At 47.4% G+C, this 25,412-nt stretch overlaps 2 protein-coding genes and 5 non-coding genes across 8 annotated transcripts; 3 read left to right on the forward strand and 4 right to left on the reverse strand.

Moving 5' to 3' along the window:
- Positions 1 to 213: 213 nt before the first annotated feature.
- On the reverse strand, positions 214 to 10,060 carry PRSS16 (serine protease 16). The gene is made up of 12 exons (XM_037033108.1): positions 9,991 to 10,060; positions 9,758 to 9,918; positions 8,870 to 8,969; positions 8,602 to 8,731; positions 7,345 to 7,468; positions 7,108 to 7,185; positions 6,972 to 7,019; positions 6,236 to 6,526; positions 5,834 to 5,975; positions 2,777 to 2,956; positions 2,547 to 2,692; positions 214 to 2,426 (listed from the first exon to the last, which is right to left on the reverse strand). Exons 1-12 carry the CDS (start codon positions 10,058 to 10,060, stop codon positions 2,358 to 2,360), a joined length of 1,539 nt encoding a protein of 512 aa, XP_036889003.1. The 3' UTR covers positions 214 to 2,357.
- A 2,545-nt stretch (positions 10,061 to 12,605) lies between these two features.
- TRNAV-AAC (transfer RNA valine (anticodon AAC)) lies at positions 12,606 to 12,678 on the reverse strand. The gene has a single exon. It is a non-coding gene; the product is annotated as a tRNA-Val (tRNA).
- A 1,403-nt stretch (positions 12,679 to 14,081) lies between these two features.
- TRNAL-UAA (transfer RNA leucine (anticodon UAA)) lies at positions 14,082 to 14,164 on the forward strand. Its single transcript has one exon. It is a non-coding gene; the product is annotated as a tRNA-Leu (tRNA).
- A 3,136-nt stretch (positions 14,165 to 17,300) lies between these two features.
- On the forward strand, positions 17,301 to 17,373 carry TRNAV-CAC (transfer RNA valine (anticodon CAC)). The gene has a single exon. It is a non-coding gene; the product is annotated as a tRNA-Val (tRNA).
- A 148-nt stretch (positions 17,374 to 17,521) lies between these two features.
- TRNAI-AAU (transfer RNA isoleucine (anticodon AAU)) lies at positions 17,522 to 17,595 on the forward strand. Its single transcript has one exon. It is a non-coding gene; the product is annotated as a tRNA-Ile (tRNA).
- Positions 17,596 to 19,332: 1,737 nt separating this feature from the next.
- Positions 19,333 to 19,406, reverse strand: TRNAT-AGU (transfer RNA threonine (anticodon AGU)). The gene has a single exon. It is a non-coding gene; the product is annotated as a tRNA-Thr (tRNA).
- A 54-nt stretch (positions 19,407 to 19,460) lies between these two features.
- On the reverse strand, positions 19,461 to 25,411 carry LOC118977906 (histone H2A type 1-H). 2 transcript variants are annotated; one of them, XM_037033084.1, is made up of 3 exons: positions 24,967 to 25,411; positions 21,389 to 24,211; positions 19,461 to 19,966 (listed from the first exon to the last, which is right to left on the reverse strand). In XM_037033084.1, the coding sequence occupies exon 1, from the start codon at positions 25,362 to 25,364 to the stop codon at positions 24,978 to 24,980; it is 387 nt and encodes a 128-aa protein (XP_036888979.1). In that variant the 5' UTR covers positions 25,365 to 25,411; the 3' UTR covers positions 19,461 to 19,966; positions 21,389 to 24,211; positions 24,967 to 24,977. The 2 variants fall into 2 exon arrangements, with proteins under 2 accessions (XP_036888979.1, XP_036888978.1); XM_037033083.1 differs by having other exon boundaries at positions 21,389 to 25,411.
- Position 25,412: the final 1 nt, after the last annotated feature.

Genomic DNA, 25,412 nt, shown 5'->3' on the forward strand with positions numbered 1-25,412 from the left:
CCTCCACCAACCCAATCCTGTTTTTTTTGCAGCCAGAATTTGTGGGGACTTTGTCTTCCTGGCATTACAATCCTGGGCTGACAGGCCTGGTGTGGGTCTGCGACTCCTCACTCCTGAGATATCCCTCCCCAATTTTTATCCAGGTGGGTGTGGGGCCAGTCCATTCTGTGTCTGCACCCCTCCTACCAGTCTGGATGGATGTTGTTGTTTCTTCAATTCTGTAGTTGTCAGACTTCCACTCCACTTGGTTTTTGATGTTCTGGAGTGATAGCTGTTCTATATTTTAGTTGTAATTTTGATGTGGTTGTATGCAGAGGTGAGCCATGTCTGCCTATGTTGCCATCTTGACTGGAAGCCTCATTGTGGTTTTAATTCACCTCTCTCCACTGGTTAAATAGGTTGGGCATTTTTTTCATGTGATTATTGGCCATATGTGTGCTTTTTAAATTGAAGTACTTATGCAAGTGCTTTGCCCATTCATTACTCACTTGTCTTCTAAAAGAACTATTCGTCATTGACTTTATCACAGGCGTCCTTGTCCCTTCCCCGGCCCCCCTGCCCACTTCCACCCAGCCTTCACCCCAGCTTCCTTCTGGTCATCACCACGTGGTTGTCTGTGTCTATGGGTGCCTTTTTATTGGTTTCTGGCACTTCTTTAAATAATCTGGACCAAGCCTGTCATCAGATATATGTATTACGCATGTTTTCCCTCAGTATTCTGCTTGTCTTTCCATTTCTTAGTGATATCTTTTAATGAGCAGGCTTTTTGATAATGTTCAGTTTGTCACTTTTAATGTATTTTATGCTATTTTTCCCTAAGAAATATTTGTCTACTGCTAGGTCATAAAGAAGTTTTCTATTTTTTTTCTTGATTTAGATCTATGATCCATTTTGTATCAGTTTGGGGGTTTGGTGTGAGATGGATGTGAGGTTAAATTTTTCCCCAAGCACTGAAGTTCTGAGAATGCTTGACAAGAGGAAGCAGCCACACCAAACACACCCATCAGATATTAAGTGGAAAAGAAGTTTGCAAAAGTCATCAAGAGAAAATACACCCAGCAAGCAAGACGGAGATCAGGGTAAGTCCAGAGTTGAGATGAGACCTCATCCTTTCATTCCTCAGCAGGTGCCAAGGACCCACGGTGTGTCCGACTACATGGGCATGGTGAATGCATAAATGGAGGCACTGAGACTCGGCTCCAAAATAAAAAATAGTTGCTCCTCAGGGTTTGGAGTCACGAAAGGCAGAGAATGACTTCCTCGCAGGAGAGCGGATATCAGGGCTTCTCTCGCCAGCTCCATGATCCTGACTTGCCGTTCCGTCGGCCCTACTTCCCAGCTCTACCTTGTGACCTGTTGGCTGTTGCTCATGGTGGGGAACTGGTGCCCACGTGGCCCAACTGAGCCCAGCTAAGAGGACCCTTGGGCTAAGGCCCATCCTCGCAGAACCCTGAGGTATCCCCATCTGGAAGGCTTCACCAGAGCCCTAAATCCCTAGGGTTAGAAGCTGGAAGAGTCAGAGAGTGACATTTGATTTTGGGAAAAGTTGGTGAGTGACACATTTAGAAGTAAGACTAAAAGAGAGACAGACAGAGAAGGACAAATATTAAGTGATGGGAAGAGCAATAGAGGCAGTGAGGATGAGTATAAGACAGAAACAGAGAGATCCTCAGAAGGCAGAAAGATTTAAAAGGCAGTGAAGGAGTACAGGGAACGTCTGAGGGAGGGAATCAGAGGCAGAGATACAGAAAGAATGTGACACAGAGACCAAAATGAGAAGTAGAAACTGAGTAATGGAAACAACCAAGGGCAGAGCAGGAGAAAGAGGAGGGCAACAGAGAAACATTAAGAGAGGCACAGAGAGAAATAAACAGTGAAACAGACTGAAACACACAGAGAAATGAAGGTGTTTGGGCAACAGGAGGAGACTGAGACAAATAAAGACTAAGGAAGAGGCGCACAGTGGGAAAACGGTGAGAAGCAGACAGGGCAGAGGCTGAGGTCCAGAGAGAGACATGCACAAGGCAGCCAGCCAGGGAGCTGAGCAGAATTTGAGCCAATTAGCAGAGGGAGGGCACCAGCATATAGAGTGACATTTCCCTGACATTTGACTTTAAAATACCAATATTCACAATGGGAATAGTCATCCACTTATATTTACAGAATGCTATCTGAAATAGAGCAGGCTTAGTTGGGAGTGAGGATGGTTGCAGACACAAGTCAGTTCTATGCAGAACAGGGGCTGAAACCCAATTCCTGGGAATTTCCTCTTTCTAAACCAGCTGCCTTCTTCTGTCCAGTGAACAAATATGTCCTGGCCCAAGAGGGCCATGCAAGGAGTGGTGAGGGTGTGGGGCTCAGAGCCCACCCCTACGAGGGCTCTTTTTGGCCAGCTTGAGCCAGGTCTGCAGCTGCTGTAAGATGCTCTGTGGAGAGGTGTGGAGAATTTTGAAAGTCAGATCCTAGAACCAGTGAGGGCAGGAACATGTAAATTGTATGCAAATACAAATACAAATGTAGATCACCCAGAACTTTCTCTTCCTTACCTGGCGTCCTTGGCGGAGGCTAGGGGTGTCTGAGGGCCTCTCAGGTGCCATGTCCAAGCAGTGAGAGGCACTAGGGATAAGGAGGGCTGACACTGAGGGTCCCAAGGCCTGTGTTACACTGAGCACATGCCAGGGGTCTGCATCCCCTGGCAAAAAAAAAAGAAAGACAATATTGTGCTGAGTTGGGGCAAGGGGGAGACTTCAGGGTCAGGTTTTGATGGCATGCTCACCATTAACGAACAACACCTGGGTGGCCCCTGGCGTCTGGCCACCGTAGTAGGAGTTGGTCTGGGTCACGGCTTGGACTATAGATGAGGTTGAAAGCCCGAACACCTTCTCACACAGCTCTAGCTGGGAGGGCAGTGCTGGGAGCTGGGAGAAAGGACATCTAGGGCCCTGACAGGTGACATCTGTAGAGGGAGACATCTGTAAGTGTGGGGTATGAATCCAACTCTCTAGTCTCCTTCAATAATCATTTACAGAGCTCTCCCCAATGAGGGAGGGAACCAGTGAGTTCACAGACCTGCCAGAGACAACCCCACACCCCAGATTGTGATGTCCCAGAATGATGGGGCTGTGACGGGACAGAAATAAGAATAAACAAAATAACTGCATGTGAAAAATAGGGTATATGCTCGCACTGGAAGTACACATGAAGCATGGAGATGCATCTGGTTGAGGGGAAAGAAAATAGAATGTTTTTTGGATAAGGAAGGATATAAAGACCTTTTTTTTGTAAGAAGGAAAAAGCAAAGTAATTTTGTCTAAAGGTAAAATGATAAAAAATATGAAAAAGACAAAAACTGAAAGGTATATATAAGTTGCAGAAGGTTTATGGAAGCTGCAGAAAGTTTGTGGAGGAATCTATAAAAATAATTTTATGTATGGTCATGCTAAGATTGGGAGAGTAACTAAGTCAGTTGCATCACTTGTATGTATGTATGTATGTATGTATGTGAGCCCTCACCAGTCTTCAACCATGGCCATTTTAAAGTGTTATCATTAGAGACAGTTACTGTTTTACGCTGATGCTTTGGAAAAAAATGTTCCTATGAATATGTTTCATCTTCAAAGAGACAACTTTAAAAACATAACACTGAACTGCATAAAGATTTATAGAACTCTAAAAAATGATCAGAAAACTACTACCAAAAATATCAACATCAACAAAATTAATAACATGGGGCTAAATGAACTGACAAGGATGACTATGATTTTTATATGAAATATTACTAGATTTTGATCTTTGTTTTTCAGATATTAGAATTTTTTATCCTAAACTATCTATGACCTACAACAATTTGGTAAGTTACAACTTTGCAAGCAGAATTAAAACAATTTTTTTCCTTCCTACCTAGTCCGTCTGGAATTTCAAGTACTCTTAACTAATACTCATGTAACCATATTTAAAGATGTTAATTCTTAGATTCGTGTTTCCAATTTAAAGAAAGTTTCTTGCACCTAACTGGACTGTTCAAACAGAGAGTTTAAACTTAGGATTACTAGGAAACGAAGCAGGCAACACCTGCTGTGGACAACTCACCCAAGATTCCAGGCCTGGCCTGTGAAATCTATACCTTCCTAAAATATGGGGATCAAGCATTTACTATAATAGTTATTGCTTCCTTTTCCCTCTGATTTCTGACTAGAAAGGTAATTCAACATGAGACGTCATTCTTAAACCTATTTTCCAGGTCAAAACATGCAGCTGATCACACACATAGTCAAGACTGTTCAACACCTGGCAATATCAGCTCTAGTAAAGGTACCAGAATTTTCTCTTGGGCAGGTATTGCAGTGACTGCCACAGTAATAGCCAACCAGAAAATCTTTCAATTTCCTTACATGAGTTGTATTAGACAATAACACTGCTCTTAACCATGTCCTAGCTGAACAAGATTGGGTTTGCTCTATTGTAAATACCTCTTGATGTACCTGGCAAAACAGAGACAGAACTAGATACAATCCAAGCACAAGCCCAATGATTAGATACAGTTCCCACTGACACTGCATGGTCCTCCTATATCTTCAGCTGACTGCCCCCAGGTATTGATCCTGGTTTAGAATTATTCTTCAAATGGGACTTAACATTTTGTTTGTTATTATAGAAAGTTTTGCTGTTATAAGTCTTTGTGTTTTACACAGCTTGGTGTTATAAAGACACCACTCTGGCAATACTCTGACAATGATTGCTTGATGTTTTGAAATCATCACCAAAGCCTATAGAATTCTCATGGAAGAAACCTCCAGAAACTACAGAAGATGCTTCTATGCCCTTAAAGAAACGTAACAGTAAAGCCTTCCTCTGTTCTGGCACTCTTGTTGCTCAAATGTGGGCTCAGACTCCTAAAAAACCACTTTCTCCCCTACATGGGACATGACATATGATGAATGAGCCTTCCTGGTGACAAGAGACTGACAATGACATAATATACACAAAATGAGCCACTTGACAATTAAGAACCAATGATGATTTAATAACTGATCTGTGCTGCTTTCCAATAATTGATCAGCAATGTTTTTGAAGAAAGATCTTGATGAAATAGGGAAAATGTGCCCCAGCTAGATGGCTCAGTTGTCATCTAGCTTTGGTTGGAGCGTTGTCCTGCACACCAAAAATTGCAGGTTCAAGCCTGGGTCAGGATGCACATGGGAGACAACCAATCAATATTTCTCTCTCTCCTTTCCTCTCACTAAAATCATATATACATATATCATATATATATGATTTATATATATAAATATATCCTTGAGGATTTGAAAAAAGGAGAAGCATAAAAATATATAATAATATAAACAGCCTCTTTAAAATGGAGACAGAGCTTTCATGACAGAGGAACTGCCTTGCATGTCTTATACCTCAAACCTCTGGATATTAAAACAGAGGAAAACAACCTTTGGCCTGGGTCTAAAGCAACATCGTGCCTAAAAGAACTGTTTGCAAAGATAACAAGAATGCAGAAATTATGACTACCAGACTGATGGCTATTGGACTGAGAAATAAAACATTCTGTATAATGTTAATTCACTGTGTTAGCTTATCTGCACCAATAGAAGTAAATGCCTTCCTTCTCTTGATGTAATTTTCCCTCCCTTTCTCACCAATACCTATTGTCTCTGTTTGCTAATTTTAAAGCTATTTAGGTTTCTGCATGAATGCTTCTCACTCAGGTATTCCTATTGATCTCAAATAAATGCTTGTTGCCTATCCCCTATCACTTCAATAGGCATTTGGGGGGGGGGGGCGCGGGGTGGTTATCAGAGGTGAGAGTAAACCAGGCACTCACAGAAGCCAAACTCAGTGCATGTCTGGTACAACCACTGCCGGTCACCCACGCCAGACACTCGGGGTTCTGTGACCTTCAGCTGGGCCAATGTCTCTGCTCGAGAAAAGCTTAAACACCTCTGGCCCAGGCTGTGTAGGACAACCTACAAGTCAAAGATCAGATGTCAGAAGAGTTCCTGAGTTGTCCTGGGAGTCTGTGATCAGAGGGGTAGGGGCCTAGGTCCCAGTGTATTAAAGGTTAAGGTGGTAGACGACTGGGACTTTATTACCTGTAAGACCTTAGGCAAGTGACAAATGAGGAAAGTAAGTCTCAGAAAGGTTCACAGCTGCCCAAGATTGCACAGTGGAGGTGGAGCTGCGGCCCTGGTGGGCAGACTCTCTCGCCGTGCTTAGGGTGGCTCACCTGCACGGCCCGACGCAGCCCGCGGTACGGCGCCAGGTGGCTGCCATTGCCCTTGCCCTCGAGGAGGAATCCACAGAGCTGTCGCACGCTCAGCGGCGCCCCCGTCTGCCCGTCATACTGCACTGCACCTCCCACCAAAGCCTGTAGAGCCTCCAGCAGTTCCTCCCGGTCTTCCTCGCGGTCCAGGGACGCGCAAGCTCCCAGCTCCGCCCTCAGCGCCTTCCGGGCCGCCCCTCCCACGCGCAGCCGGCGCCCCACCTCCGCGAAGGCGGTGGATACCGCCGCGTGGCACTGCGGGGAGAAGAGGCAGTATCGGCGGAGACCTGGGCCTGTGCCCCGCCTGTCTTCCAGGATCACCCTCCTAGAGTCTGACTCCCCAGCGTCCGACCCTCCCTCGGGACTAGAACTCTGTGGTCTGAGGCCGGCACTGAACGGCGCCTCCTGGGGGCGGGGGGGAATCGTCCCTCAGGCCCCGCCCCACACTGAGCCTCGCGTGCTGATAGGGTCGTCTCTCTTCGGGCCCCGCCCCTTCTCACTCCGCCCAGCTGAAGCTCCTCCCTTCGGGTGACCGCACTCCCGCTCAGCCCCCGCGTTCCGCTACGATCCGTCCCTCTCTCCGAGTTCCGTCCTCCCCAGACCCCGCCCCCGGGCGGCCGCGCCCCTTCTCTGGCCCCAACTTGAAGGCCTCCTCCCGCCCCTCCCCCTCCCCCTCCCCCTCGGGCTGGGACGCTCCTACTTCCGGGGACCCGCCGATCGCCGAGCTCGTGAGGCTCCTGGACACCACCTGTGGTCGCACCGCGGGAGGAGAGGCGCCTCAGGGACCTGGCCGCCGAGACCCCGCTCCGCCCGCGCCCGCCCGCGCCCGTCCGCACCTCGTTGTACGCGGAGAAATCCAGCACGGCCCGCACCGGGGCCGAGGAGGCGACCGCGGCGAAGAGGAGATGCGGGAACTGGGGGAGAGAAGTGGTGAGGCGGGCTGAGGGCCGGACCCGCCCCGCCCGCCGTGCCCCGGACCCGCGTGAAGGCCGCTCTGGAAAGCGCTTCCGGGAGGGTGGTCCTTTCACCCGAGCCCACCCCACCCCGGGGTCCGCCCAGGGGAGTCCAGGGACCTTCAGCCGCGCCCAGGCGGCCAGGGAGCCGGCGTAGGAGCCTCCGAAGCAGACCCAGGGGCTGGAGGCGGAGACGTTGAGGAGGCGGGAGAGCGCGAGGCGGGCGGAGACCACGTCGGCCAGCCTGGGGGGAGGGGAGGCCTGTCGGTCACCCCCGCAGTCCCCGAGAATTCCCCGCTCTGTGCAGGCCAGGGTGGGGGCATCTGCCCAGAAGCCAGGGCTGCTTTCTCAGGGGGTGTTTCGGAGGACTTCCCCCACACAGTCATTTCCGACCGTGGCTGGGCCCGGGGACACCCCTTTTTTCCTTCCAGATTACGGGGGAGAGGGAAAAAGTCTCAAAGCAGGTTAGGCGGAAACCCAACAAACACAGGAGGGCGGGGGCAGTCGAGGAGAGCTCCTCTCGGGGAGAAGGGGCCCAGAGCTGGATAGGTTAGAGTACCGGGGGGAGGGAGAGACAGGAAAAGATGTCGGGACCTGTCTAACATCTTCTTTTCTGTCTTGGGCGTTCTTTCTTCCCAACCTTTCTGAAACGGTTTGCACTTACAATTTTAAAAAGACACCGATATACCTTGTGAAAAGACTGGGGACAGGGAATAACATAGAGGCAAAGAGATGCAGAGATGGAGACGAGCGTGAGACAGAAAAGGACAACGTGTTAGACAGACACAGACAGGAAGCAGGAGACAGACAAGTGTGGGGAGAACCATGGAGCAGGTGAGAGGAGAGCGGTGGGGTTGTTAATAGGAGTAGGATGCCCTGAGGAGATGAGGCGGGGAGCCCACGCCTTGCAGAAGCGAGGGCGGCAGCGCAGCTGGAGCCCAGGGAGAAAGAGGAGGTCAGAGAGTTAACTGAGAGCCAGTGCCACGAAGCCTAGTGGCCACTGTGAAGATTTGACCTCACTGTGAGATGAGAGATGGGGGGAGTTGAAATAGGGAGGGTGGTGGTCTGTTTTGTGCTCTACTGACCACTCTGGCTTCATCTGGAGAACAGACTGCAGGGGTCAAGGGAAGAAATGGAGACCAGTGAGGAGGCTATGTCTTCCAGGTAGAAACTTGGTGGTCTGGACCAGTAGCCACAGTGAGACAGAATGAGAGAAGAATACAGTGTAGGAGAAAGAAAGAGATAGGGACAGAGACCCAGAAATGGAGAGAAAGAATGAGTCACTGAAACACAGGAAAACATGAGCCACAGACACAAGGTGAACTTTGAGCATCAGAGGGCAGACACAAGATATCCCCAGGCCCACATCCCACTTACGCGTGGCGGCTGGACAAGAATCGGAGTTGGGCCATGTTCAGGCCCCCAGCAGGTACACTCAGACCATAAAATCTGTGTTCCAGGCCTATCACCAGGGCCCCGAAGGCTGGGGCCAGGGCTGCAGGGTGCCCTGTGAAGAGTATGGAAGGGGGTGTGCAATGGGTGTGAACCCTTGCAGCCCTCAGGTGTTGAGGAACTGCAGTATGCAGCTGCCCTTCCTGGCCTCCACCAGCTTCCTAGCTATGTCTTTCCCACCCTAGCTCCTTACCTCTTATCACTGAGCCCGGCCCAAGGCCGCCCTCACCCCCAAGATGCAGGAATATGGGTCCGTTCTGGCTGGCCCAGTGCTGGTCATTAATCCAGTACCGCTAGGAGGTGGGATGAGGAAGAAGAAACAGAACTGTGAATGTTCTGACTTTTTCTTTATTTCCTGTTAGTCCCAGTCTCTCTCACTTACTAGGCCTTTCTTTATGTACTTAGTATCTGAAACAGGCTTGTTTATTTATGTGTTCACTTCCATCCTGTTTGTCTTACATCTAGAATGTAAGATCTACAAGAGCAGATGTTTTGGTCAACTTTTTTCTCTCTTATATGCCCAGGGTCAAGGGTAGTGGCAAGCACATGGTAGGCACCTGTCATGTATTGAAGTAATAATTGTAGGATAAGTAACGAGTGCAGGTGGATTAAGGAATAGCACCTAGGTGAGATGACCTTTGGAGACTGTACAGAGTAGGTGTGAAAAATGGGAAGTCTGTCCATTTATTCAGTAGATATCTTCGAGTGCCTCTTGTGAGCCAGGGCTGGTTCCAAGCCTCTGCTGCATGTTGAGACCTGGTGCTGGGTTTAATGTTTAATCTGAAGGACAGGGTGAAGGGGGGGCTGAGGGGCAGTAAAGAGAGAGAATGAGCATTGAAGGACAGGACTGGAGGGACAGAAAAAGTAGGAGATTGAGGAAAGAATTGGGGGGATGGGGGCATCGGGCACATCTAAGACACAGGTGGCTGGACTAAGGCCATAAAGGATACTGACAGAAACACTGGGTGAGACTGAGGAGCAGAGACGTGGGGAGACGTGTGAAGACAGGGAAGAACAGAGTCTGAGGGGCATAGTGGAGAGGAAAGGAGAGGGCAGTGGATTCCCCCTTGCCTGGCCTCACCTGTAAGAAGGATCGCCTGTCCGACGTGTTGAAGGGGTCCAGTGGCTGCTCCAGCCACCCCTCTTTAGGGAGGTTCGTGGTCCCCGGGTCCAGGCTTAGGCTCAGGACAGAGCTCTCCTGAACTCGCCGAACGTGTGCACCAAGGCGCCGAAGAAGAGAAGCTGTGGGACGCGGAGGGGACAGAGTCAAGCTGGGCCACCTTAGGACTCCCTGCCTGATCAAGCTCCTCCTACCTGGAGCCGAGGACCCCCAGAGGGAAACCAGGAGCAGAGGGCCCAGCCACAGGGCAGGGCCCACAGCCATGCTGCCCAGTGCTCCGCGAGAGGGCCCTAGGGGTTTTCATCACGTCCCCAGGGCTGGCCTTTCAATTTATAACCTTTCCTCAGGAACTCGTGTGTGTGTGTGTGTGTGTGTGTGTGTGTGGTTTTGTTTCCTTTTTCTCTCAGACGCTTGTCCCAGGACAGGTCAAGCGTCTGTAGGAGCTATCAACGCGGGGCAGGGACGCCAGAGTCTGTGTCTAAAGGACTGATGATGTGGCACCTGGATATCCAATTTCTTGTCTCTGCTGCTGATTTTCTCCTCTTCTTGTCCCGTGACACCTCTTCCTCGGTCCCTCAGTCTCCCGTCATCATGCAACAGTCCTCTCCCCCACTCCTAGTCATCATTAAAATGGCCTAAATGAGAAAGTCTCCTTTGAAGAGAAGAAAGATGTTCTTAGTTCTGAACACACAGGAATGTCAGCGAACTTTTTGTTCCCTTAAGTTAACAGAACATCCAGTAGCTGGCCGGTTAGCTCAGTTGGGTAGGAGTGTGGTGGTGAAAATGCTGGGATCACGGGTTCGATGCCAGGGTTTCCTCCCTTAAAGTATTTAACTTTGCTGCAGTTACTCCACGCATGGAAAATAGCCTCTCTGATGTAAAATGGGGTTTAAATGTTGACTCCATTTCTTAATCCTCGGCAGTGACACTTTCCTTTTTTGTCCCTCTCTTCAAAAGAAGGGGGAAAAAAACCCAAAACAAAAACCCAACTTGTGATATAATGGCATAAAGCCTTCAAATAGAAAGTTTAGTAAAGAGAATGAGGGTGAGAGAGTAGGGGTGGCCCCGGAGGTGAGGTGTGTGTCCAGTGGCCACTGATCAGGTGAGCACCACGGTTTCCTATTAGTTCCTCATCTCCCTGGTTTCCTCCTCCTCTGCACTGTTGAAATCGATACTTCTCGTTGTTAAAAGAATCACGGTCAGACACAATTCATATTTTCCTTTTCTTCCTTTCTTAAAAAAAAAAAATTAAATGATCGGCAGGCCTCCACCAGAATTTCTGTACACCGGGACAGATTTTTTTTCTTCGTCTGGATCTTCAGCACCAAGGACAGTTCTAAACAAACGGGGCATTCGTCGATACAGTATTTGTAGAGCAAGTCAGAGTGTGTTTTCAAAAGTTGGAATTTTGTTTGTGAATCTGGTTAATACACCTATATAAAGGAACCAAAGCCTACCAAATTCAGCATTTATGACAAAACGATGTGCTTGTAAAGGCCACATTACTGTATAGAATATACAAGAATTTCAGAAGTGAAGAATTAGTGACAAATATAATCCCAGCAAAAACGACAGTTAGACGTTTCAGATTTGGCAAAGGGGCATTTTCAAAGGGTGGTGAAGTTAAAGCCGAAGCTCATTTAAAGAGAGAGCAATGTCAGTAAAACACAGTTCCTTCCAGAGAGCCGGTGGCTGATGTTTGGGGGCCGGGGGCCGGAGGTACTGGAATTCAGGACTTTCATGGACTTAGTGGCTGACAGAACCTGGTTATTTGGGAAAGATGTTGTTTGGCACTCAAAAGCTGTTTATTGAACTGAGTCCATCTCTCCCTGGCTGTCTTTCATGAGGCTGGGGTAGAAAGTGATTGTCTTCCAAACATAAGTTCACAAGACGATATCAATGATAGATGGACTTGTTTTAAGATCAGTTCTGGTGGCTACCTGTTATGGTTAAAGAGCAATCCATCTTTTCCTAAGTGTGTGATTAGTTTATGTTCGCAGCATTTTACTTTAGTCTAAAAACAAAGCCCTTCCTTCCTTCCTTCCTTCCTTCCTTCCTCCCTCCCTCCCTCCCTGTCTCTCTCAATATCCAAGTAATGTATATTAAAAACACCAATTTTATCTCAGAGCTTAACTTTCAGTTCAGCGGTGGGATGAAAAGCAGAAATGAAGTTAAGGAGAGGGTGAGGATGGGCCATGATCACAGCACGGATGATGGTGGAGTTGGGAATACGACACTGGAATATAGGGAGTGCATGAATGGGTAATAAAAAGACAATTTTATTTTGACTTTTGTGCATCAGTTCAGCTAGAAATAATTTGTTATGTGTGGTGGGCCCTAAATCATGTAGATTCTCTTCACTGCTTAAGATCCAACGTCTCGTTTTATCAGAGCAAAGACCAGAAACAGTGACCTCACAAGCCTCCATGTGCTCTGCCCCCTTCATTCTCTCTACCTCTGCCTGCTCGGCCCATCCTGCGCAATTACAGTGGCTTCTTGACCCCCCTGCACACATCAGCCACACCCCTGTCTCTGGGCTGCTCGCTCTCTGTCAGGTCCATCTAAGGCCGGCCTCCATCTAAGGCCGGCCCTGCGCCCAGGCGGCATCGGCTCTACCCGGATGGACAAGGTAGAAGATTGCTTGTTCAGCTAGCCGAGATCTTGTTATACAATCCTTACACAATCCTTGTAACGTAAAGTCCAGGGCTGTAAATGAACAGCGAAAATTCCAGATGTGGTGGAAATAGACCTACAGAGATCCAGATAGAAAATTCCTGCAACAAAAGCATGAAAAGGTTGGCCCGTGGGCTGTTTCCGCCCGGTTTCGAACCGGGGACCTTTCGCGTGTTAGGCGAACGTGATAACCACTACACTACGGAAACGGCGCTGCAACTGATCTCCGCATCTCAGGATAAGTTAGAATGAACTTTGAACGCGCTCCCGCCTCCACGACGTCTGAGCCACGCACGCGGCCCGCGCTGCTCCCGCCGCCCCGGAGACCGCCGCGCACCGGGCCGGAGAGCCCAGGCGCCGGGGAAACTGCATTTCAAGAAATGTCGCGGTACGTTCTGCGCTCACTCCTCTGATCCCTCTCTCGGCGACTGCAATTACCCTAAAGGAGCCGGGCTCAGAGGACAGAGGCAGAAGGCTGGCCGGGGGGAGGAGCCGGGTGAGCCACACTTTCCTGTCGCGTTCTCTGCTCCTGTGGTCGCTGCTCCGGGACGGGTACACTCGCGTGTCTTATGTGCCGGGGCGTCTCACAGCTGGAAGGTGACCTCCGTGGTTCACCGCACTTCCCCTATCCCGAGGCGCCGTCCTCCCCGGGACTGAAGCCGCCCGCCTTCCACTAGTTTCCAACCCCCCCCCCCCAAAAGCGCCGAGTGAAGTGTCCTGTCCACAAACTCGCCACGAGGGAGGGGTCCCCAAGCTGGTCGAAATGATGTCGGTCCATAGTGACTTAGTTACAGGAAAGTTGTAGCTGCCTGGGATGACAGCTAGGGAAGTCACAGGGATTTCGTACAGCCCAGCGGCGTCCTCTCGGGTCTTCCTGGTCGGGAAATACGTTTAAGCAGCGAGACTTAAACGGGAGGAGGTTGAAGGGCCGAAGAACGGAGAGCAGAGTCCTGCCCCGGGTGAACCTGGACCCGGCCACCGAGTGGGTGTGTGTGAACCAGAGCTCGCTTTTCTTCCTTCTTTTTTCTCGTGGAAATTTGTCCCGCTGGCAGCAAGTAAAATGACAATGTAGGGGGTACAGGGCTCAGGGAGACCCTCCACAGTAGGAAGTTAGATTTAACGTGAATGTGATGGGCAGCGGAGAGTCGACTGTTCCAAGACAAACACGGAAATTTTCATTTCCATCCAAAGACCTCTTGACTTTGGTGTAAATGAATATTTTGAAAGAAGTCTACAGCGATCACCCACAGGTACTCTTACTGTTGGGGTTAGTCCTCATCTTTCCTTGCTGAGCACGTCCGCCCTCAAAGACGGAGAGCCCCGCAAGCTCTCCTGCCCCTGGGGTGAGCCGGGTCCTGCAGCGCAGCCTCCCAGAGCCCCAGCCGCTGTGGAGAGCGGGCATCACTGAAAAGCCATCTTCCCGGGGCAGGTTGGCCTCACTTTCTTTTGACCACCTTGCGGGGTGGAGTTGGGGGCGGGTGCAGGGCGCCGAATACTTCCCGCTCCTTAAGGGTCAAATGGCCTCACAAGTTTCTCCCTCGTACTCTTCCAGGAGCCAGCAAATCGAATAGTGCTAACTTGGTAACACTTAAGAAGGAGCCCCAGGCTTGCCACCGGGATGGCCGAGTGGTTAAGGCGTTGGACTTAAGATCCGATGGATGTATATCCGCGTGGGTTCGAACCCCACTCCCGGTAGGTCCCTTTTAGGAGTTATTACTTTACCTAAAGATAATTACCTGGACAAACCTAAAACACAATCCAGTGTGTAATTTAGACCACTAACTTAGTTTTTCCAATCTACCTGTTTAAAATTGTTGGCTTTGGGTAACTTATGTATAATATAATTACACGTTTGTATTGAAATCGATCTTAGTTGTTGTCTGTTTTCCTTTTGCTCTTTGTTTCTTAAGTCTTTCTTCCTCTCTTTGAAATATATGAGCATTTTGCAGGATCAGATTTTATCTCAACTATTTGTCTTTTTACAACAATCTTTAGTGAATTCCCTGGGATTCTCTATACACAGCTACAATTACTCAATCTGCTTTCAAATAATATCACTCTGTTCCTGTGTAGCGTGAGCTTACTCCCTCCTGTATTTTGTTTTATTGTTGTCATACATTTTGCTTTCATGTGTACACTGTTACTGTACAGCATGTTTCTACTACTTTTGCTTTATGCAATCAATTATTCTAAGTATGATTAAAATTGGGAAGTTTTCTTATTTGCACCTACATTGTAACCATTTCTGGATTCCTTTGTATCTCTCTGGGCTCATATTTCTTCTTCCTAAAGAACTTCTTATAATATGTTCTATTTACAGATCCACTAGTAATATACTCTTCAGGGTTTGTTTGTGGGTGTTTTTTTTTGTCTGAAAATATCTTTTTTCCTTCACTTTTGAAAAATATTTTTTGTTTGGTAAAGACTTGCAGGTTAAAAGTTTTGTTTTGTTTTAACTTGGTCTCTCAGCACTTTAAAATGTCATTCCATTGTCTTCTGGCATACCTAACTTCTGATGAGAAGTCTTCTGTTCTTTTTATCTTTTTTTCCCAGCTATACGTAACATGTATTGTGTCTTTGGGTGCCTTCAATATTACCACTCTCTCTTTTTTTGGGGGGGGGTCAGCAGTTTAAATATGATGTAAATAGGGTTTTTTCTTCTCTCTTATATGTATTGCTTGTGGTTCTCTGACCTATTTGGAGCTGTGGTTTGATGTATTTCATTACTTTGTGAGCTTTCTCATTGGATCTTCAAATTTCTTCTGTTCTTTTCTTTCTTCACCTTCTGGGATTCCGACTATAAATATATTAGAGCATTCGACATTAATCCATAACTCTTCAATGCTATTTTTATTTTCCATCTCTTTTTTTTCTTGGCATTTCATCTTGGATAGCATCTAATCACCTACTTTCAGGTTCCTCACTTCTTTCCTCAGTTCTGTGGAGTCTACTAGCGTATTAAAGAAATTCTTGACAGACGTGGCTCAGCTGGTTGGGCATCATCCTGCAAAATGAAAGCTCCCTAGTTCCAGTCCTGGCCAGGGCACATGCCTAGGTCCTTGTTGGCACACATATGAAACCGCCTCTCGTTCTCCTTCCCTCTCCTTCGCTTTAAATGAAGGAATGAATGAGTGAGTGAATAAATGAATAAATAATTAAGTAAATCAAATCTTTAAAAGCATTTTTAATCTCTGTTAGTATGTGTGTTTTAAGTTTTTAGCATATCAATTTGATTTTTAGTTTCCAACAGTGTTCTGAAATATCTCACGTTTACATGTGTGGTCCGTCTTTTCCACTAGAGCCTTTAAAATATTAATCATGGGTATTTTAGATTTCCTGATAGTTCCAGCATTTGGGGCACATCTGAATCTCATTCCATTGTTATTTCTCTTGACAATACATTGTTTTTTCTTGTCTGATGACTTTTTGTTTGCCATCAGATATAGTGTGTAGGACTGTAGAGGGTGAGGTAGGTAGTGTTTATGCCCGGAAATGGGCATGTCCCTTTTTGTAGGCTATTAACATGTGAGGCTGAGACATTTTAAGCAGGGGTCAGAATATTTTTGTGCTTATTGTTGTTACGGATTTTTTTTATGCCTATCTGCCTTCAAATTCCTCTGGCTTTCCTTTGGGTTTAGGGTGGGATTTGGTTTGCTGGAGTGCTTTCTAGTGTTTTTGCTCTACCCTGGACTTAGGCCTCGCCTGCCTGGATGCGTTTCAGAGAGGGCCTCTCTGTGGCCTGCTGCCTTTCCCCAGGGGTAGACCTGTGGCTTGGGTTTGGTGCTCATGCAGGGGGGTTGTGCCAGGGTCTTCTGCTACAGTCCAGCCTCAGTCTCGGTGCATGCACCCAGGTGTCGAGGTGGGGCTTTCTCAGTCATCTGGCCCTTCCCAGGAAGTTAGCATTCTCTAATTACCTGGGCCCGATAAAGCTTCTGACACTCCTCCAGAGTGGGCAATTTTATTCTTTTATACTTTCTCCAGTTGCCATGAGTTTCCTGTCCCCCCGATGCAATGGTACATGCTGCCACTCCCTTAACAGTAAAATATCTTTTGTTTAGGGGTGCACCCTCCCCACTGTGGGCCTGGACTATGAAGGAGGCGTCCTCTGGCCTCCCGCCCTGCCCAGTCTGTCCTGTGATATTCAGCACATATTTCAATCTCCTTTGGAAGATGTCCATCCCAGGGGTTTTGTACTCACAGCTGGCCCACGCTTGGCCTTGACCAATTCATTATAAATACTTATCTTGAGCGGCACTCTCCTGGCCCTCTTGCGTGAAAGATCCATCTCCCCCCACACTGCTATCAAGTGAGCCAGTGTTCACCTCCCACCTCTACTTGGGTTGACGGAAGGTTAAGTTTAGTAAGGTTAAACTGGAGTCCTCTAGGCTTTTAGTCTGAACCTGAATGACGGCTTCCTGTTCATTGCCTCCCACACTATTCTGGGCACCCAGCCCATTGACAGACAGACCTACTTATACTAACAGCACATGAAAGTCACGCTTTTTATGTCTCCCTACCCAACGACCCACACTAACAAAGTAAAAAGGGGTGCGTTGTTAAGGCACACACACACACACACACACACACAAACCAATGACAGGAAAGAGTAGCAGCAAAACGATAAAAACCACATGACTGAAAGTTTAGCCTGATACTCAAGAAAAGCTTTGTTTTAAGCCAGAATAGAAGTTAATAAACATGTAACTTATTTTATGGAAACCATTTACCAATATTGAAGAAGTTGGTGGCTGCATCTAGAACAAAAGTAGGTCGGGGCCTCACATGCACTCTCCTCCTTCCCACATGGGAAGGGCACCAGCTCAAGGCAACGGTTTCCGTAGTGTAGTGGTTATCACGTTCGCCTCACACGCGAAAGGTCCCCGGTTCGAAACCGGGCGGAAACAAGGTTTTTCCTGAACTGCCCTCGATTTCGGAAATCTAGGGATTTCAGATTCTTTATACACATTTCTCAAGTTTTGGCGAAAGAACAATGTCATGACCTTAGGCTTACAAATGTTTAGAAAGGCTAAGGGAAGCTGTACTAAACCAGGCGGCCGGTTAGCTCAGTTGGTTAGAGCGTGGTGCTAATAACGCCAAGGTCGCGGGTTCGATCCCCGTACGGGCCAGCTGTGCTTTTCCATGTCCACTCTACTGTGGTCACTGTTTATATCCGATCATAATTCGGTTTACTGGCACAGAACGTTTTGATTTGTCAGCTTATTTCTGTGTGTTGGTTTCGTTTTGTTTAGTCTATGAGAGATACCGCAAGAAAGGACTCCTCGCACGGCTCTGCAAAGCTTGAGGGAAGACTCGTGATGGACTTGGAGGAGGCTCTTCCTTCCCTGCTCCTCTGGCTCGGTGGTACCTGCTGTGTGAGGGCCGCAGATTCCAGCCTCGCGAACTCCCGGGACGGAGTTCTGTGTTCCGTTTCTGGACCCCAGTCCGGAGCTCAGACCAGCGGTGACATCTGACAGTTTCCCCGGTCGTTTGAGGTTTGAGTGACACGAGGGGGTGAGCGATGGGCACGGATAGCACTGTCTCCGCCACCTGCTGGTCTCCTCGCTCGTGTCCCTTCGGCTCCCAGGACAATTTTACTTCTTGTCTTGATTACACAATGACCCACGTAAAGTCTCTGCCAGGGACACGTGGGCGCTCAAGAAACCCAAAATTTCCCTCTGCGTGGCGGGTGCTGCCTCCTCCAGGCGAGGAACAGGGACCAGCTCGAAGGCAACGCTGGGGAAAACTCAAAATATTGATAAGGGGTACTTAGTACTCCGTTGTATGTTCGATGATGTACTCAGCGAGCTCAAGTACTGAAGGGCCCCACAGGCCAGGCCACCAGGAGCCTGTGCCCAGCAGCAGCTGGGCGGGCGTCTTTTCTGTGACGCGTTCAGTCCTTTGCTTACTGCACGCGCTCTCAGGGAAGCTTGAAAGTAACAAACTAACTCTTTATGACAAAAGACTCAAAGTGGGTGGTTGTAATTAATTTATTGCTCATAATTTTCAAAAACGAAAGAGCTGATGAAAGTCAGACGTATAGAACAGACATAACGCCTCTAACAAGGAATTTTGGTTGTTCCTGCGGCGTGCAAAACGTGCTAACAGCCAGTGCATCTTATTCATCCACGTCTTGGACACTGTGAATAATACTGCAATGAACATTAGGGCACATACACCTTTACAAATAAATGTGTGTTGTGTGTTTTGATAGATAGCCAGAAGAGGGTTTGCTGGGGGATATGGTAATTCTATTCTCAATTCTTAAAGAACTCCCTATACTGTTTTCCATAGTGGCTGTACATTCCCACTAACAGTGAATGAGGGTCCCTTTTCTCCACATTCTCCCCAACAGTTATTTCTTATCTTATTGATAATAACTATTCTAACAGGTGTGAGGTGGTATCTCATTTTGGTTTTGATTTGCATTTTCCTAATAGCTAATGAAGTTGAGCATGTTTTTATATATTTGTTGGCCACCTGTATATCTTCTCGGAAAAGATGTTCCTCTGCCCATTTTTTAAAAATTGGATTGTTTGTTATGTTGTTGCTGAGTTATATGAGTTCTTTATATATTTTTGAAGTTCCTTTTGCTGTGCAGAAGGTTTTTAATTTGACACAGTCCCATTCAATTCTTTTTGCCTTTACTTCCCTTGCCTTTGAAACTCATCCTTTTCTATCAACTACAGAAGCCATATTCATTTTCCCTTCATGCCAATCCCTGATATTGTGATACAATTATCTGGCAGGAGACACTGTATCATTGAAAGAATAATTCAGTATAGGCTCAATCAGCTGTGTAAATTTCTTTATGCCTCTCTATTTAATGGCATGTATCCAGTTGAAAATACAAAACCAAAAAGAGAAGGCCCCGCTGGGATTCGAACCCAGGATCTCCTGTTTACTAGACAGGCGCTTTGACCAGCTAAGCCACAGGGCCCTCTTTCAGGTAGACCTTCACTTGTATCATATTTGTAACTTTTTCTGTGAAATGTAGTAATTTGCCAGACCTATTTGATTTTCTGACAGAGAACACATCCTGTTTTTGAATTTCTAAAGCAGAAACATCAACATTAAAAATAAATGCATTCTGTATCGCAGTATTTTAAAAATGATCTTAAATTCAAATGAATGAAATTCCTATTTCCTGGTGACTGTTGCCCTCTAGAGGAAATAATGGATATTGCATCACATTTTAAATTTGTTTATTATTTACGTAAATATTTCTGTCCACAAATGTTGAGTCATTATTGTATTTCAGGTACTTTTCTAGGTATTGGCGGTAGAACAGAGAACAAACACACAAAGCCTTCTCCTATCGAATTTGTATTCTAGAGGAAGGTAAAGAAAGCAAGTGTTAAAAACTTGGTCTCCATACCCCAAGCGTACGAGCAATGCCAGAACCAGTTCCGCTGTCGCCAGGTGACAGAGCCCACGGTGCTACCTTCTGAGCTACTTCACTGCACGTGGCAAGACTGTCACATTCCTGTTTCATGTAACCTGCGTGAGGAAGGAAGCAAAGCTGAGGACACACGGATTCGGAGAAGACTGGCATCTCGTCCAGACCAGGCGCCGTCAGGCCCCTCCTTCAAGGACAGCCCGGGCCTTGGCGATCTGCGGCTCCTCACGGGGCCGCAGGAGGAAACGCTGCGGGGCTCTGTGCTGTTCTGCTCTCGAACTGACTTGGTTCCTGTCCTCAGAGACTGTGAAACTGAGCGGGGAGTTTGGACTTATGCATTCCCGCTGTCCCCACTCCTCATAAGCAATGTTTCTAACTTGTTTATCGTGCATCGTTTTGATCACCTGCATTTTTTAACAAAGTTGACTTTTTGTGTGTGTGCATATATTACACATTTATGTAAATGGTATAGTATATATTCTCATGCCTTTAAAAAAGCATTGTGACTTTAAAATCCATCTACGTTGCCCTGTGCATACCTCTCATAGTTTCTACTTGCAATACACGGTCCCGTGGTTAATTGTAGGAACTTGATTTTCTTAAGGATTTGTCTTTTTCCTCCCCTATGAGTTGTACTTTTTGAGGCTATGCTTAAAGGGTCTTTCTCTGTTACGCAGTTATAAATTTTGTCTCAAAAATGTATAATTTTCCTTTTCATTTGAAACATTGATCAACCTGGATACCCAGACAAGTGTACGGTTCTTATGCGACAATCGGTTGGAGTCATGTCTTCTAGTGCCCCCAAATTTTGCTTTAGTAAGGGTCTCCAGGGTGCATGGGTGCTCACGTAGCACCCCACACTTCTTTATCTTAGCCTCCTCACAGTCCATATGATTCTGCGTTGAATAAAATGGGTTTCTGTTCACGTTCTTGTAAGCCTGGGCCAGTGTTTCAGGGACCTGTGAAGTCAATCCTAGGCTCTCCAAACTGTAAACAAGTACTTTGGTTCTTACAAGAAAAGTACCTGAGATAAGAGTTGTTCTATGCTGCTTCGACAAGTGAGTGGCAACGCTTTGAACTTAAAGTTTATAATTATATCTGCATGGATTTGATCCTTGCTTGATCTAATCTTCTAATTCATTTTTTTCAATAAGAACTGGAGACCACTCTCATTGGTGCCATAAAACCAATGAATTTGTGTTTTGCACTCAGGCTATTTGATTATTTTTCTCTCTTTGATAATCCTGCACCTTACCGAAGCCTGGGAAGAAAACACTAGTAGGCAGTATTTCATAGGTGCATGGCTGACTCTTTCTACCACAATCCAAGCTCACCATCGATTTGGTATAATCGCCCTCGGTCTATCAGTGTCTAAGTCTACCGTAATTTGATTTTAAGGAATGAAATTGAGAGGGCCTTGGACAGCACAGAGGAGCTGCTAGGATCAGTGGCCCCCCCAGACAACCTCCTTAGCCCGGTGGCCTCACCAGCAACTAGGCTATGGAAAGGCTTCCAACACTCACAAAGGCTCTGGAGGGCAGAGCCCGGAGTTTGCATACTTGTCAGACGAATGCTGTGTCACAGGGATGGAGAGTGGGAGAGAGACTGTGGAAGGGAGGGAAACCCCTTCCTCCACTCTCTTAGGGTCTTTCTCTGAGTCTAGGAATTAAAAAGATATGACATAGATTAATAGGGAAAACACACATTTTATTAAATAATTTTTACATGCACATGAGAGCCTGCACAAAAAAGTCTCTGAGAATCAACACTTACACACCAGGCTGGACAAACATGAACACTTGACAAGACAAAGGGGTTGGGGCTAGGGCAGTTAGTAGAAAAGCAACTAGGAAGATGAGGTTAGTATAATAAGTGTGGTTTTTTTTTTTGGCGGGGGCAGGGGTGGGGCAGAGTTCCAGATTTCTGAGTCTCAACTTCCTGTCTCTGGTGATAAAAACGTTTCTTCCTCCTGGTGTAGAAACATACTTTTCACATGGGAATTTTATCTCCTGCTTTTAGAAAGAAAAATAAGGGCCACAATGCCCTCCCTCGTTTTGCATCCATTGTTTTCAAGTGCCTTTAATTCAAAGTAATTAATATGTCAGAAGCATAAGTATTTGGGGGTGGCATCCTCCGACCTCCTCCAATGCAAAACATTTGCCTCTCATTTTGAGCACAAATACCCTAAGCATAACTCAGTGACCAGTCCCCAGCGGCTGGTTCTGACCCAGTTGTAAGTAAAAGGAGGTCATAAGAGCAGTGCTCTTCCATTTATAAAGATCCATTTATCCAGAACCTACTGACTGTGACAGATGGTGTAGACCCCACAGTGTAAGGTGCATGTCTACCAGGGTTCTAAATGCGTCACTGCTCTGTCTGCAGCACCTCGACATGTACCGGGCACGTGGGGTGGTGGACGCTCAAAATAAATAATCTTGGAATGAATGGAGGGACACAGAAGTGTTCCAAGGATGAAGAATATGGTTTTAGATCACCTTTTCCTGTGTGTTTACAATGACTCTACTTGCTAGGAAGATGCACGGGAAATGTAATTTAACACCAAAAACAAAAACCACACATTCCAAAATCATCTTTGAATCGAACATAAACATTTTTTTATGTACTTAATTATCAACGTGGACCTCCTAGGGGGGTGGTTCTCTAGTGCAGTGGTTAGCACATCCGCTTTGCACACAGAAAGTCCTCGGTTTGATCCCCAGTAGAACTAACAACAGTTGAATTTTCTTTCCATCCCCCATCCACTGCCTGTACACACGCTGACTCGCAACAGAGCATCGGCTTGTCACCAAGAACACTGCTGTAATTTCTGCTTCTCCAGACTTCGTGAAAGTTAGAGAAAAATAAGTTTTAGGTGAGCCTGAGCTGGACACACCTCTGAGAGGCCCGTCCTCGCACTTCAAAAATGCCAAGTCCACAGGAATTCCTAAAATCCGGGAACTGGGTGGAGAAGGGAGGACCCTCAGCGGAGAAATGTGTGGGTGGGACCGATTGGGAGCTGCAGACCAGCGTGGCCTCTTAGAAAGTCCAACTCCAGCCCCCCACCTATCAGGAAGAAGACTCCATCCAGGGTTATTCTCCTAACATCAGGAAACAGGCCTCTGGCCTTGAGTGCGTGGTGGTATTTGTTGCCCTTGATGGCTGCGGTTCCTTAGTAAAAGCAAGAGAAACCTATGAAAACCTTTACGCAGTGTGTCCTCCCCATCCTCACTTCTATACACAACAAACTCAGGAAGAATCAACAAGTCGGCATTTCTCTCTGCTCTCATCAGGGTCGCTTGTGCTTGTTCCTCTCAGGGGACCGTGCTTTTTCAGGCCTGACCATAGGCGTTTCTGTTCCTGGGCCTCAACTTCAAGACTAAGAAGGTCGGTTGTGTAGGAAGCTCCCAGACCAGTCAATATTCATGCACTCATGGCAAAGGTCCAATTTAATTTCATAACCGCCCCTGCTCAATTTTCCACAGACATGCTACTGATGCTCACCCAGAGCTGCACAGTGTCAGGAGCTGGTTCCTCTGGGTCCAGGCAGACAGGTACCCATCCTCATGAATGCAAAAATGGAGTCGAAATAGCATTCAGAAAGGGGAAGTCGAGGCAGATGTGATACAGTGAAGAAGACTAGGAAGCAGCCTTAAAACTGGGTGGCTGGGGGGATGACCTCCAAATGAAGACATTTCAGCTCAGTTACAAAACCTCTTAAGTCTCCTCTGAGTGACTTTTAGAGTTTGCCTCAGGTAGACAGACGGGAAAGGATGAGGCTAACTTAGCCCTAAGGGAAGATTTGAGAAATCGAAGAAGATGTCATCATGCTGAAAGTTTTAATGAGCTGCTCACAACATGAGAAAGGAGACAGAAGACAGTAGTTTTTGAGCTCCCACAATCCACAAGTCCAGGGGAGATGTGTCATTTTTGTGTCCCAGTGTGGTGCTGTGGAGAAGTGGGCCCGTGGAAGCTCCTCTGGGGACTTCCTTGTCTCCAGTCACCTCCCCTTCTCAGGTCAGCTCTCCTCCACACCCGCCTTGCCCGCTCTGTAACTCTGCTGTGCAAACGGAAGAGGTTAGAGATAGGAGCTATTCCTCTGAGCCACAATTCCCCCGCCAAGGGTTCCTCCAATTTTTTCTGCAGATTATCAGTTGACAGTTTCTGAGCACTTGCCTGCCCACAATACTTGGAAGTGCCAGACTCATGGTCAATCGGCCGGGAAAGATGGCACAGGAAACCTGGACCTGCATTTGAACTCATTTTCTTGTGTTCAAAAGGAAGTTTTCCATTTTTGTTTTTATTACCTCGGTTTCTTCTTCAGGACTCCTAGCCAATACCAACTGGACCTGAGTAGAGTTAGGAAGAGAACCATTGAAGAGAAAGAGAAAAACAAACAAAACAAAAGTACCGGGCACTTTCTTTGGTGGGCCTAAGGGGGTGGTAAGGCAGCATGAGATGTGCACTTGCCTCTCTTGGTTGAGATTACAAATCCATTCAACCTCTCATGGGTTTTGAGTCTGCACTGCAGCTGAGAAAGGTGGGAAGGTACACGTACAACCTCGAGCTCCTGCCTTAACTCAGATTCCAACCAAGGTTGCCCTGGCCCCAACACAGTACTAACCACCATAGGATCAGCGTGCCACCAGGTCTACCTGCCACGGCCTTTTCTCTACTCACTTCCCAGTTTATCTCCACTTACTCTGAATCTAAAATAGCACCATTGTGCTCTGTAGCTCACTCCCTGTTATTGTCTTCACCACACACCCATCACCCGACAGCACCCGTTTACCCGTGTCTCCCCCACCCCGGGCTGGCATGGAGGCTGTTTTCTACCATGCATTCCCTGTTGTAATCTGAGCTGCTGTGAACTCAAGAAATAAATACACGTTTTCCAAAGGAATAGACCGCAAATTTACCAACAGCATTAGAGTGTGCAACTTCTGACATGTTAAATCAATAAACCGAAATCTAGTTCCAGTTGGAACTAAACCCTAAGTAAAGTGGAAGTGACTGCTAGAAGAATACAGCAAGTTGTGTGTACCAGCTCTCTATGACAGTGTGAGTGGCTCTGAAAAGAGCCTTTGTTCCTAGAGTTCTCAACCTGGTCCCTCCTTACTTAGCTTTGTGGTGGCTCTCGGTCTTCTTGGGCAGCAGCACGGCCTGGATGTTGGGCAGCACGCCGCCCTGCGCGATGGTCACCTTGCCCAGCAGCTTGTTGAGCTCCTCGTCGTTGCGGATGGCCAGCTGCAGGTGGCGCGGGATGATGCGCGTCTTCTTGTTGTCGCGCGCCGCGTTGCCCGCCAGCTCCAGGATCTCGGCAGTCAGGTACTCCAGCACGGCCGCCAGGTACACGGGCGCGCCGGCGCCGACGCGCTCCGCGTAGTTGCCCTTGCGGAGCAGGCGGTGTACGCGGCCCACGGGGAACTGCAGCCCGGCCCGCGACGAGCGTGTCTTGGCCTTGGCGCGCGCCTTGCCGCCCTGCTTTCCGCGTCCTGACATTCTCACCTGAGGATTTTCCCCACAATTAAGTGTAAAAGTGAAAGTACA

Source organism: Sturnira hondurensis, unplaced genomic scaffold (assembly GCF_014824575.4).
Source record: "Sturnira hondurensis isolate 20B ecotype Veracruz unplaced genomic scaffold, ASM1482457v3 Scaffold0021593, whole genome shotgun sequence".
Classification (NCBI taxonomy): domain Eukaryota; kingdom Metazoa; phylum Chordata; class Mammalia; order Chiroptera; family Phyllostomidae; genus Sturnira; species Sturnira hondurensis.

Excerpts from the sequence above, each read along its gene's own strand:
- PRSS16 (XM_037033108.1), bottom strand. The coding sequence starts at position 10,060 with ATGGCTGTGGGCCCTGCCCTGTGGCTGGGCCCTCTGCTCCTGGTTTCC. Across the intron at positions 9,919-9,990 it reads CTGGGGGTCCTCGGCTCCAG|CTTCTCTTCTTCGGCGCCTT; the intron begins GTAGGAGGAGCT and ends CGCGTCCCACAG. Across the intron at positions 2,957-5,833 it reads ATGCACTGAGTTTGGCTTCT|ATGTCACCTGTCAGGGCCCT; the intron begins GTGAGTGCCTGG and ends CTCCCTCTACAG.
- LOC118977906 (XM_037033084.1), bottom strand. The coding sequence starts at position 25,364 with ATGTCAGGACGCGGAAAGCAGGGCGGCAAGGCGCGCGCCAAGGCCAAG.